General features: G+C 42.5%; 1 protein-coding gene across 3 annotated transcripts in view; it reads right to left on the bottom strand.

The window, feature by feature from the left end:
• Positions 1–12,405, bottom strand: part of LOC129859257 (collagen alpha-1(XVIII) chain-like) — an 86,576-nt gene extending 74,171 nt beyond the window's left edge. For 2 of the 3 annotated variants that reach the window (XM_055928792.1, XM_055928795.1), the window contains exons 1-2: positions 12,089–12,405; positions 11,917–11,996 (exon numbers count right to left, since the gene is read on the bottom strand). In XM_055928792.1, the coding sequence (XP_055784767.1) occupies positions 11,917–11,996; positions 12,089–12,099 (91 nt within the window). In that variant the 5' untranslated portion in view covers positions 12,100–12,405. The remainder of the gene's footprint in view (positions 1–11,916; positions 11,997–12,088) is intronic. The other variant, XM_055928793.1, reaches the window with a different exon arrangement.
• Positions 12,406–14,562: the final 2,157 nt, after the last annotated feature.

Raw genomic sequence — 14,562 nt, 5'->3', positions numbered from 1 at the left:
TTGATTTTCTGGCGCTTTACTGCAGCCGATGTATCTGACCATAAATGGAGGATCAGCTACCTACGGAAGGGCCTACTATGGAGGAACTGGGAACGTCGGACAAAGCGACAGGCCCTTGTCTGACAGACTAAATTTCTCCATGGCTGTAGTGTACCATCGATGCGCCATCCGCTCAAGCCATAGTGACTTTTCCAAACAGCCTCAACTCCATTCGTTTTCCATCTTTAATTTCTTGTTCATTGATGAATAATGAATAAAGTATTTTGTTAACAAGAGGACCACCATGGAAATAGGTTTCTAAACTTTTGTATGTTATCCGCTGTGATTTTTAAATGTATTGTATCCACATGTGTGGTTGTATTGTGTTATTTACAATTATCATAAACTTTATTTAAAGTGCATTAACGTTTCATTGGATCTATCCAAACAGAAGATGAATCTCCTCCAAATGTTGATTGCGTTGACAACCAAATAAAATTAAATATCACTTTTGAAATACAATATAGCCTATTAACTTGTCGACAAGTTAACAAATTATATGTTGGACTCACATCTCCAACTCAACCAAAAATAAAGGTTAAAGAATGGGATTAAGCCAGTGGCTTAGATGTAACTATCCAAGCAGTAGATATATCTCCTTTTAATGTTGATATTTGGTTGCGTTGTCAACCAAACACAATTCAATATTACTTTTGTAATACAGTAAATAGCCTAAAGTTAAGGCTATCTTACAAACTAATGTAACATGGCCACATTTTAAGGTTACTGTAACTAACTATACATTTCTTCTCATGTGATCATATAAAGCGTGCATGTTCAAGATAGCATGTATGCAGTAGGTCGTTGCAGGTCTGTAGAGATCTTCACAATTGCTTTAATAATCATTGCAGAATCTCGTATGGCATTGATCACTTGCACCATGTACTTTTAATGTAATCTCATCTGCAAGGTTAATTGATTCTGCTTTTAGATAAAGCACAGTGATACAGCATTAACCTGTTGTATAAATAAATAAAATATTGTATTGCCATTTGAACTTTGCTGTGCTTTTAAATGTTTGAAAGCGCAGTGATAAACATTTGGGTGACAACTAAACCAAAAGTCAGACATTGTTTTTCCAATGGAATTTGGTTGTGCTTTTAGATGGTTGAAAACATAGTGATAACATGTTGGAAATTCAACTAACTTTTGGCTGTCTTGTTGAGTGGGTAAATATAGGTTGTAATCTGATTGATCAACATCTCAACCAAATATTACCCAAATATCCACGTTGAAATGACATGGTGTACCCAGTGGGTATGGACTTCTAAGGGGGTAAGTAAGAACAAGTATTACCTCATCAAGTGAGGAACTAGAGAAATAGAATGTGCTTGAACCTCTCCTATATAAACACATTCATACACATCTAACAATTCTATAAACATACATAGGCACGCTGGCTCAAAACTAAAGCTAGGGCGCTTTTAACTTGATGAATACTGGTGAATGTTTACCCTTACGGTGTGACAAGTATTTTTTCCTTTGTAATGGAGGCCGAGTTTAGAATGGGTCTGGTCAGCGTTACAGTACATGGTGCAGCAGACATTGACCAGACCCAGTGGGCACTCGCCCTTTCCCGACACCCAAGGGAAGCCACGTGTTTTGCTAACAGTCTGCCTGGAAGACACTGGACTGGAGAGCCTCTCCGCCAAGTGCAAGGGACAGGCTCGTATTAGCAACATTACTCGAGTTAGCTTACATTAGCTTACATAAAGGTCCCACCTTCTCCTCTCCTTCCCCTGCATGTCTGTTCATTTCTCCCACACACATGTTCACACGCACACTGTCCGTTTGGGGAGAGGAGAGAGGACTAAATTGAACCACCCAGTTTTCTGTCTTCATGGTTCATGTTTGGACATGAGAGCAACACACTTCCGTGATGAATATCCATCTCCGTCCTCCTCTGCTTCATATTTTCCAGAGTTTAGGAGAGTTTGGAAGAAGAAACAGTTTGGCATGTCAAGTCAAATACAGCCACGGCGGCCAACGTCTGTTATTCAATCAGGGAAGGACAGAGGGAGCAGAGTTTTATATATAACATAAATAAATGCTTTACATGTGGGGCCTGGGCCCCATATGTATGTCTCTTTTACTGTAACAAGGCCCTAAACCATTTGTATTACATATCTGTGGAAGGACATCAAACCATCACCTCTCTACTTTTTCTAGACAGGAACGTAGGCGTGAGTGTCACTAATACAAATCATGGGTTTATGGTGAGCTAGCCCAGCAACAACTCCACGTCTCATCAGCAATGAACGATGGCTTGCTTTACTTAAAGGACTTGTTCATGTCACGTTCCTGACCTGTTTTCCTTTTTCTTGTATTTATTTAGTTGGTCAGGGCGTGAGTTGGGTGGGTTTGTCTGTTTGATTTTCTACGTTGGGATGTTTGTGTTCGGCCGAGTATGATTCCCAAATCAGAGACAGCTGTCAATCATTGTCCCTGATTGAGAATCATACTTAGGCAGCCTGGGTTTCACGTGTGTTTTGTGGGTGTTTGTCTTCCGTGTAGTCGTTGTGCCACACGGGACTTTTTCGGTTTGATTGTCTATTTGTTATCTTGCTTCATATAGTGTTCAGTTCAATGCTAATAAATTATGGACACTAACCACTCCGCGTATTGGTCCGATCCTGCTCGCCTCTCCTCGTCCGAGGAGGAGGAATATGAAAGCCGTAACAGTTCATCTCAAATTAGAAAGCAAATTTTCTTTATTTTGATGAAACCGATACCCGTGTCGGATTAATTATGTACCGGAGTTTACATTTGTACTCATGTGTGTAGAGATATGTGTGCAGAGACATATAAACACAGCAAAAAAAGAAATGTCACATTTTCAGGACCCTGTCTGTCATGCCTTGACCTTAGAGATCCTTTTAATTCTTTATTTGGTTAGGTCAGGGTGTGACTAGGGTGGGCAATCTATGTTTTCTATTTCTTTGTTGGTCGGGTATGGTTCCCAATCAGAGGCATCTGTCTATTGTTGTCTCTGATTGGGGATCATACTTAGGCAGCCTTTTCCCACCTGTAGTTTGTGGGATCTTGTTTTTGGTACTGTGCTGTTTTGCCCTACTAGACGTTACGTTTCGTTTCGTATTTGTTGTTTTTCGGTGTTCATTTCATAAATTAGAATGTACGCCTACCACGCTGCACCTTGGCCCGATACTTCCATTGACGAACATAACACTGTCTTTCAAAGATAATTAAAAAAAATCCAAATAACTTCACAGATCTTCATTGTAAAGGGTTTAAACACTGTTTCCCATGCTTGTTCAATGAACCATAAACAATTAATGAACATGCACCTGTGGAACAGTCGTTAAGACACTAACAGCTTACAGACGGTAGGCAATTATGGTCACAGTTATGAAAACTTAGGACACTAAAGAGGCCTTTCTACGGATTCTGAAAAACACCAAAAGAAAGATGCCCGGGGTCCATGCTCATCTGTGTGAATGTGCCTTAGGCATGCAACAACTTCACCTATGGGCACAAACCCACCGTCGCTGGAACAAGACAGGACTGGCAAAAAGTGCTCTTCACTGACGAGTCGCGGTTTTGTCTCACCAGGGGTGATGGTCGGAATCATGTGGATCGTTGAAGGAATGAGCGTTACACCGAGTCCTGTACTCTGGAGCGGGATCGATTTGGAGGTGGAGGGTCCGTCATGGTCTCGGTCGGTGTGTCACAGCATCATCAGACTGAGCTTGTTGTCATTGCAGGCAATCTCAACGCTGTGCGTTACAGAGAAGACATCCTCCTCCCTCATGTGGTACCCTTCCTGCAGGCTCATCCTGACATGACCCTCTAGCATGACAATGCCACCAGCCACCAGGGTAACATCTCACAGCAAGAACTGGCAAATCTGGTGCAGTCCATGAGGAGGAGATGCACTGCAGTACTTAATGCACCTGGTGGCCACACCAGATACTGACTGTTACTTTTGATTTTGACCCCCCCTTTGATCAGGGACATATTCAATTTCTGTTCTGTTAGTCACATGTATGTGGAACTTGTTCAGTTTATGTCTCAGTAGCTGAATCTTGTTATGTTCATACAAATATTTACACTTTGCTGAAAACAAACACAGTTGACAGTGAGAGGACGTTTATTTTTTGACTGAGTTTATATATATATGACATGAACCACAATATCATTGAGGAACATCGGGGTGGATGGAGCGGGAGGGCGGGTGGGAGGGAGTTTGGACACATGGTGTAAAAAAGAACAATATCACTATCTATTTGTGGTATTTCAGATACTAATGCTCTGCCATAAGTGACTATCCTGTTTTTGTATTTTCCCTTTCTCGTATGCTAAGCCATTTCGGAACACAAATCCGTTAGCATCTAACTACTGTATTTCTGTTAATATTGTACATTGTTGATATATATTTGTGTTTGTTGTTGAAGCTGTTCTTATGCATAAATATCAATGATTGTATCTTTGCATGATCTTGTGATCAAATAAAATATATAATCCCCCCCCCAAAAAATGTAAAGCTCGCTAGTAGGAACTCAGCTCCACTTTGGACCACTTTTGAGGCATGAAACTTTGATTTTGGGGTGAACAACTATAGGGCAACACATGTCATGTCAGTGCAGTTCTCTTCACTGAGGTGTTGAGTCTGTTGACAATAATTATTGGTCATGCCACTGTGAGGGGTGATGCAGTCTGCCCTGCTACTGTACGTCTGAGCCTGCTGCCACCACAACCAAGACAGAGCTGCCACTCAGTCATCCTTCATTACAGCTAAACTCAGCAGCCTGGCAGGAGGCCACCCTCTCTCTCTCTGTTAGCCCGACATGGAAGCAGCCCAGGGGGGAGAAACTCAAACTATGCAAGCCCCTCTCTGGCTCAAAGCTCCATGGGACTGGTCCAGAATTAAGAGTATTCAGACAGACACACACACAACCACACACAACCACACACAACCACACACACACACACACACACACACAGCCATGCTTCAGAGTGATATATAGTATCCTCTTATCTGTCTAGTAGATCTGTGTAGTGTAGTATCCTGAGACACAGTACAGACGTTGACAATTCTTTAGGAAGCATACTGTGCTGTTCCCATAAATAGACCCTCAGTTGGTGGTCCCCACATGGCATAAGCATGTCAGTATTGAATAATTCCCAGCTCTCGCCTATACAGTACGTTACTGTCAGGCCCGGGTCAACTGAGGGCAGGAGCCGCGACTGAAAACCATAACAAGTGTAATTACGCCACCGCATCATCATCATCATCATTAGGGGCATTAGTGAAACACATGGGATTACTTCTTTCCTCCAACGACTACTCCAATGGTTATCTACTCCAATGGTTATCTCTTAGACAAAGTATGTAGGCTACATTACAGACTAGGTCACAGGAAAATAGTTACGTCAGCACTGTCGTCCTCTGCAGCTCAGTTCGTAAACATGGCGCTTGCAGTGCCTGGATAGTGGGTTGGATTCCCAGGACAACCCATATTTAAAATGTATGCAAGCTTTGGATAAAGGCCTCCACTAAACTCCATTATTATATTACTGTTTGGAGATGCATCACTGTGCTCCTCTTTTGAACAGCTGAAGGTCTTTTTCCTGTCTCTGTGTCTCAGATATTCATTTACAATAGTCCCATGATCATCATTAAGGGAATATTCTGCATGTGTGGAAGGTGCCAACACTGATCAGGCTGCCAGATTCCACCCCCCTTCCCTAACTAATAAACCATTAACATGAGTAGACTGTCTCCACATGTGCTGTAGGCCTAAGCATCTAACATTTTACGGTCCTTGCTCCAATGTTGATGAAATTCCACATAATACCTTCAAGTGGTGAATGTTGACGCTCTAGTTAGTCTATTGCAGAATTGATCATTAGGACATTTACGTTTAAGAGGCAGCAGTCTTCAACCTTTATCTGAATTGGAAACACTTGAACATGCATTTAGACTGGGGGTAGCACACAAAGGCTGGAATGGTGCATTGTGCCTGCCGGCAGATAAATTCCACATTACCAGGCATTAAAAGCAACAAATCACCATGAGTGAATTCCCACAAACTAATTTTATGATGTTTCCAAAAGAAAAACAATTTAATTATCTATGACAATACCTCATAAAGTAAACTCTCCTGGTATGTGTAAGAGCTCATTACGTTGACACACACTTAAACCAGGTATTTGTCCAGGACTAGGCTGATAAGAAAACCATTAGGGCTAGTCCCTGTCACTGATATAAAGCATACAAGGACACATAGTTTAATTCTTGTGTATTTTATTCCTTTCTTAATTTCCAAGATGGCATAGCAGTCAGACGTCCTTTGTCCTCATCTTGTCCCGTGTATATATATATTTACATATTTTCTTTGCATATCTTTTTATTTTATTTTTTCTAAAAACTCGACTTCAAAACACTCTCCTGCAACCCGCCTCACCAATAAATAAAAAAAGTATTATACACCTCAAATCTGAAATCCACAACAGAAGCTAGCCAGAAGTTAGCCAGAAGCTAGCCAGTTCACTGGCTAACGTTAGTATTCAGCTAACCACGGTTGGTGGTTATCAGCTATCCTTTAGCTCGAAAAGCTATCGCCAGTTTTGTACAACGCGACTCAGACCAGAGCATACCGGACCTATTTTCTCTCCTTATCCCCGGATTTCTACCGCAAGCTCTGGACATTTACACCTGGAACTTGCAGCTAGCTAGCTGCTATCCAAGTGACTATTGGCTAACGTCGGTCCCGGGGCAAACATCAATTATTCCGGAGCTAGCCAGCTGAAGAGTTCCATCAGCCACTCCTGGGCTACAATCACCTATCTGGACCCGTTTTACTGCCGATGCGGAGCCCAGCCGGGCCTTCACGACTGGACTACCGACGTTATCTGCCCGAGGGAGTTATCCAACTGGCCCCTCCGTCGCGATGTAACCTGAACGCCCATCTGCGGCCCGCTAATCGTTAGCTGTCTTATCGGCTGCTATCTGAATAGGTCTATCGGACAATTTTCTTGGGCCACTATAACTATAACTATTTTGCCAATTGGATTGCTCCAATCTACCACATGGAACCCCACTAATCTACCCGCGGAAACGCACGAGGTGGCTAAAAACAGACCTCCATCTCGTACCAGCTTGCTACCCATGGCCCGGCTAGCTGTCTGAATCGCCGTGACCCCAATCTTCCTCACCATCTTAAATAAGAATGCCCCATTCAATAAATTTAGAAGCAGGAACAGATATAGGAACAGAATCCCTTGGTTCTCTCCAGACCTGACTGCCCTTAACCAACACAAAAACATCCTGTGGCGTTCTGCATTAGCATCGAACAGCCCCCGTGAAATCCGTTAAATGCAACTTTTCAGGGAAGTTAGAAACCAATAAACCAATATACACAGGCAGTTAGAAAAGCCAAGGCTAGCTTTTTCAAGCAGAAATTTGCTTCCTGCAACCCAACTCAAAAAAGTTATGGAACACTGTAAAGTCCATACAGAATAAGAGCGCCTCCTCCCAGCTGCCCACTGCACTGAGGATAGGAAACTCTGTCACCACCGATAAATCCACTGTAATTAGGAATTTCAATAAGCATTTTTTTTACGGCTGGCCATGCTTTCCACCTGGCTACCCCTACCTCGGTCAACAGCACTGCACCCCCCACAGCAGCTCGCCCAAGCCTTCCCCATTTCTCCTTCTCCCAAATCCAGTCAGCTGATGTTCTGAAAGAGCTGCAAATCTGGACCCCTACAAATCAGCCGGGCTAGACAATCTGGACCCTTTCTTTCTAAAAGGATCTGCCGATATTGTTGCAACCCCTATTACTAGCCTGTTCAAACTCTCTTTTGTGTCGACTGAAATTCCCAAAGATTGGAAAGCAGCTGCGGTCATCCCCCTCTTCAAAGGGGGGGACACTCTTGACCCAAATTGCTACAGACCTATTTCTATCCTACCCTGCCTTTCTAAGGTCTTCGAAAGCCAAGTCAACAAACAGATTACCGACCATTTCGAACTCCACCGCATCCTCTCCGCTATGCAGTCTGGTTTCAGAGCTGGTCATGGGTGCACCTCAGCCACGCTCAAGGTCCTAAACGATATCTTAACCGCCATCGATAAGAAACAATACTGTGCAGCCGTATTCATCGACCTGGCCAAGGCTTTTGACTCTGTCAATCACCACATCCTCATCGGCAGACTCAATAGCCTTGGTTTCTCAAATGATTGCCTCGCCTGGTTCGCCAACTACTTCTCTGATAGAGTTCAGTGTGTCAAATCGGAGGGCCTGTTGTCCGGGCCTCTGCCGGTCTCTATGGGGGTGCCACATGGTTCAATTCTTGGGCCGACTCTCTTCTCTGTATACATCAATGATGTCACTCTTGCTGCTGGTGAGTCTCTGATCCACCTCTACGCAGACGACACCATTCTGTATACTTCTGCCCCTTCTTTGGACACTGTGTTAACAACCCTCCAGACGAGCTTCAATGCCATACAACTCTACAACTCTTCCGTGGCCTCCAACTGCTCTTAAATACAAGTAAAACTAAATCCATGCTCTTCAACCGATAGCTGCCTGCACCTGCCCGCCCGTCCATTATCACTACTCTGGACGGTTCTGACCTAGAATATGTGGACAACTACAAATACCTAGGTGTCTGGTTAGACTGTAAACTCTCCTTCCAGACTCACATCAAACATCTCCAATCCAAAGTTAAATCTAGAATTGGCTTCCTATTTTGTAACAAAGCATCCTTCACTCATGCTGCCAAACAGACCCTCGTAAAACTGACCATCCTACAGATCCTCGACTTCGGCGATGTCATTTACAAAATAGCCTCCAATACCATACTCCATAAATTGAATGCAGTCTATCACAGTGCCATCCGTTTTGTCACCAAAGCCCCATATACTACCCACCACTGCGACCTGTACGCTCTCGTTGGCTGGCACTCGCTTCATACTCGTCGCCAAACCCACTGGCTCCAGGTCATCTACAAGACCCTGCTAGGTAAAGTCCCCCCTTATCTCAGCTCGCTGGTCACCATAGTAGCACCCACCTGTAGCACACGCTCCAGCAGGTATATCTCTCTGGTCACCCCCAAAGCCAATTCCTCCTTTGGCTGCCTCTCCTTCCAGTTCTCTGCTGCCAATGACTGGAACGAACTACAAAAATCTCTGAAACTGGATACACTTATCTCCCTCACTAGCTTTAAGCACCAGCTGTCAGAGCAGCTCACAGATTTCTGCACCTGTACATAGCCCATCTATAATTTAGCCCAAACAACTACCTCTTCCCCTACTGTATTTATTTATTTAGCTCCTTTGCACCCCATTATTTCTACTTCTACTTTGCACATTCTTCCACTGCAAATCGCTCCTATGGCCTATTTATTGCCTACCTCCTCATGCCTTTTGCACACACTGTATATAGACTTTCTTTTTTCTACTGTGTCATTGACTTGTTTATTGTTTACTCCATGTTTACTCCAAATCTACCATTCCAGTGTTTTACTTGCTATATTGTATTTACTTCGCCACCATGGCTTTTTTTTTGCCTTTACCTCCCTTATCTCACCTCATTTGCTAACATTGTATATAGACTTATTTTTCTACTGTATTATTGACTGTATGTTTGTTTTACTCCATGTGTAACTCTGTGTTGTATGTGTCGAACTGCTTTGCTTTATCTTGGCCAGGTCGTAATTGTAAATGAGAACTTGTTCTCAACTTGCCTACCTGGTTAAATAAAGGTGAAATAAAAAAAATAAAAAAAATAAACTATATATATATATATTATTTTTTTTTTTCTTCCATGCAAGCATTTCATGGTAAAGTCTACACCCGTTGTATTTGGTGCATGTTACGAATTCATTTTGACTTCATTCGACTTGACTTTAAGGAACAAGAAAGGGTCAAAAGTATCTAAGGCACATGTGTCAAACTCATTCCACCGAGGGCTGAGTTTGTACGGGTTTTCGCTCCTCCCTTGTACTTAATTGATAAATTAGGGTCACTAATTAGTAATATAAAATATATATTAAATACAGACACTAGGCCCTCCGTGGAATGATTTTGGCATCCCTGATCTAAGCGGTAGGATACAGCACAAAACCCCAAAATGTATAATATCAGCTCGATTTCAACAAATACATGAGATGGGACGTTACTAGGCGACGGCTTTGTTTTTTAGAGTATTTACTGCATAGCCTACATGTGCCTGGAAATATTTCTCCCTAATGGCCTCCGCTGGCAAAAGCAGCACACACTGAATAATTTTTTTCTCCAAAAAAGTGAATCATCTTCGAGAAGTTTATAAATATGGCACATCCACAAACAGCTGACAGGAAATACAGTCGAGGAGACTGTCAAGGCTGTAGAATCACCAGTTTTCCCCAGCTCCACATTCTCCTCAGTCACAAGTCATCATACTTCAGAGTTATTTTCCATAGAAAATTAGAGACAGCTTGCTCATATAGATTTTTGTTCTTGTAAGAGCCAAGTGACTCTAACTCAGAAGGAATGAGCTCAACAATTAAGCTCCCGGGGCCACATTACAATGACTTGGCAGCCCATAATTATTTTATGGGGCTAGCGAAAACAAAGGTGCTTTTTGTGAGGTCATCTCATAATGGTGATTTTATGATCTCCAGAGCTTGTCAAAATGGCAATCTGCGTGCCATTCTATTGAAGAGGAGAGACAGTAATTATCGGTCAGTCACTACACAGGTAATTTATCAGACGGAGCCGTATATAGGCTACCGCTAACCCTAATGAAATGAAGAAGCCTAATATCAACCTAGGCATTGACCTTGAGTTGAAGTTGAAGCCATGTCAGGGACGTGTCATTAGAGACACATTCACGAAATCACAAACACATATACACCTTCCCCTTGAAAGTGTATCATTTTTCTTTGGCCTGGGCCCATAATCAGTCCCAACTGTCCTGTAAAATGTCTTCACTATCTAGCTAACATCCAATGAGGTCTACTGGATGGTTATATGCGGAAAATGTATTCCTAGTGATACAACACTCCATCTACTGTTCCAACTCAATTACATGGTTGGCTACTGATACAGCAGGTAGCCTGTGTTCTTCATTTTCCAGACACAGCCATCTACTGTCTGCGTCCTTGATCTGTGGCAATTCCTTTCAGTGTCCATTGCTATCACAGTCAATACCTGCTGAGTCGCGCACATCTTGTATTACTTTTTACCATTAGTCACGGAGCAGTCGGTGACAGATCATTGAAAGTCTCCGCAGACACCGTAGACAGAGCGCACAGCAAGCCACACAACCAGCCACAAGAAAATGAGCCGTGGATACGCTACATCATCACATCTTCAGCTTTCCAAATTTATGTGGACATGTTCTGATTCCACGTAAAAAACGTGTCGCACTGTACAGTTATGAGATAGACAGAGCGTTGCTAGAATGACACGTTACCCAAAGAATAATGACTGATTGGTTTAACACTTGGTTGTCGATGCTGTCAAAGACATGCGCGGTGTATTTACAACCACAAGACGCAACCAACTCAATAGGTTTTAAGCATCAGTCTGAAATGTAAAAAAAGTATTGTCAAGTTAAAAACAAGGACAGGATTTACTGACCCATCACTCACTTTCATAACGCTATAATACTTGCACAGCACCAGTGTCCTAAAAATTGGAACTTTACGCAAAGGCGATTGCACCAAGGAATTTTAGAATATGATGTGCATTATCACAAAACCCTTTAGCTAAACTCGCACAGACTATGTGATTTCATCTAACTATTAAGCAATGCATGCATGAATGAATGGATGCATGTTTGCGATAGTTGTGCTTAATACTTTCTCACAATACTAAACCAGTTCATCCAAATGAGAGAGAACAGGGGGGGAATGATGAGCGTCACATACCGTCCAGAAGCTGATATGCAGTCGACAGTTGGCAGTACCACAAGGCGAGATGTATTCCAAAGGACCACAGGGAGAGGCTGCTGATAGAGGGGGAAAAGTGAATAATTTAGCTGAGTTCAATTCTCGGTTTGTCAAAACACTTTCAATGCGCGTAAAATATGTGCGAATTTACCGTGAAGTCATCTTCGATCTTGTTAAGTCCACACAAAAGTCCTCTTGTTCCAATGTGATAGTGGTAAGAGTTGGAGCCCGCTCTATCCCTCACTCACTCCCTCTTAAAAAGATCTTGCTCTCCCCCTCACTTGGACTGCCCGCATTTGCAAATGAAACAAAGGCTGCTTTAGTCCTCGAAGACTGAACCGGTCCTCACACTGAAATCTGACTCCTCACAGTCGCTCTTCGTGGACCACTGCTTTATCCAACTCTGCCCTCATACAGTCTGGTCCAAAATGATTGACACCCTTGATAAAGATAACAAAAATGCTGTCTAAAATTAATAATACAAATACTGAGATACAGTATATTGTATAAAAAAAGGGTAAATTATATTATTTTATACTAATACATTTGCTCAAATTGGTTCCAATCCAAGTGCCAATGTCATTTATCAAACTCCAGGCGGTGCTATGGTCAGATGATATGAAGATACAACTCTTTGGCCATGCACACCAGTGGTGGGTTGGGCACCGAAAAACGGAAGACTGTGCAAAAAAGTACCTCATACCTACTGTAAAATATGGTGGTGGATCGTTGATGTTATAGGATCATTTTTCTTCCACAGGTCCTGGGGCCCTTGTTAAGGTCAACGGCATCATGATTTTTATCAAGTACTTGGACATTTTAGCCAAAAACCTGGTTGCCTCTGCCAGGAGGCTGACACTTGGCCAGAAGTGGATATTCCAGCAAGACAATATCCTCAAGCACACATCAAAATCCACAAAGAAATGGTTACTTGACCACAAAATCAACATTTTGCAATGGTCATCTCAGTCTCTGGACTTGAACCCCATTGAAAAGCTGTGGTTTGAATTGAAGAGAGCAGTCCATAAGCACAGACGAAGGATATCAAGGATCTGGAAAGATTCTATATGGAGGAATGGTCATAGATCCCTCCAAATGTTTTTTCCAAACTCATAAAGCATTTTAGAAAAGTATCTGTGTCATTATCCTGGCAAGAGGAGGGTGATGGAATACTGAAAACAGGGGTGCCAATAATCTTGGCCCTTATCTTTTTAGATTTTTGAAAAATGTCTTTGTTAACAAAATGCCTTTCTCTAAGCAATTGTATTAGTATAAAATGCAATTTTTTTCCCATGAAATATAGCTCAATTTATTATTATAATTATAATTGTCACGTACTGGCCATAGATAGCCTTTATTTTCTATGGTAGAGTAGGTCAGGGCTTGACTAGGGGGATTGGTCTAGTTTATATTTTCTATGTGGGGTTCTAGGTTGTTTTTCTATGTTGGGGTTTTGGTATGATTTCCAATTAGAGGCAGCTGGCTATCGTTGTCTCTAATTGGGGATCATACGTAATTAGCATTTTTTCCTCCTGTGGGTTATGGGATATTGTTTATGTTTAGTTGCCTGTTAGCACTGCAGTGTTGTCACGGTTCGTTTATTCTTTATTTTTTTTATTTTTTTTCAAAGTTTCACTTTCTTTAATAAATAATGTGGAACTCTACGTACGCTGCGCCTTGTTCCGACCATTATTACGAACAACGTGACAGAATATCCCATCAAAACAGGACCAAGCAGCGTGCCCAGGAGGAGAAGACATTCTGGACTTGGGAGGAAATTATGGCTGGAGACGAAAGCCTTGACGCAAGCGGTGAGGGAAGGACAACGACGACGCCAGGGTTCGCGGCCACGACGCAAGCCCAAAAGACAGCCCAATTTTTTGGGGTGGTCGGCGACGGGGTGGTCGACGACGCTGCGGGGTGAGTCAGAGACCGAGGAGGAATATTGGGACAGATTGAGCGAGGAGTGGTTGAGGAGAGTGATGAGAGAGAGCTGTTGGTTTGGCTGGAGAGGCAAGACAGTCGCCCTGAGGAGCGTGTTAGCCGTCCGATGCCACCAACGTGACAATAATACAGTATTTTTCTCATCTTTATCAAGGGTGCCTATCATTTTGGTCCTGACTGTGTATTGCTACCTATCCCAGATTCAAATGAATGCACACACCAAGTTCCCTCTCTCTAGATTAAAGAGTGATCTCTCTGTCCTACCTTTTTCCTGTTTTAAATGGCTCTTGCCTGGCCTTGAAATGAGAAAATATGCATCAGGCACAGACACATTTCATACATTTTTGTATCAAATAATTGTCAGTTAATTGTCACCTTTGTGCCACTTATGTATACCCTTCTGTTTCCTATGACCAAATAAAGGATTTATAAAGGTGTCATCAACAAAGCCTTTTGCTTTTAAGAGAAAATCTCCACTGTAATAGTCTTCTTCTTTGATCATCATTATGACCAGTAACAGTTACCATAGAGATAAGGTTGAGTCTGAACCAACAGATACTGTACACCCACTCAATTGTTATGAATGTACCACATCTCTGTAGAACATCTGCACTCCGAGACCTTGACACGGTCCATGATTCACCCACCACAACGTCTGGTTGGACCCCAGACATAGTTGGG

Source organism: Salvelinus fontinalis, chromosome 7 (genome assembly GCF_029448725.1).
Source record: "Salvelinus fontinalis isolate EN_2023a chromosome 7, ASM2944872v1, whole genome shotgun sequence".
Taxonomy (NCBI): domain Eukaryota; kingdom Metazoa; phylum Chordata; class Actinopteri; order Salmoniformes; family Salmonidae; genus Salvelinus; species Salvelinus fontinalis.
The sequence above is the reverse complement of the archived record's forward strand: the minus strand, read 5'-3'. Positions and strand labels throughout refer to the sequence as shown.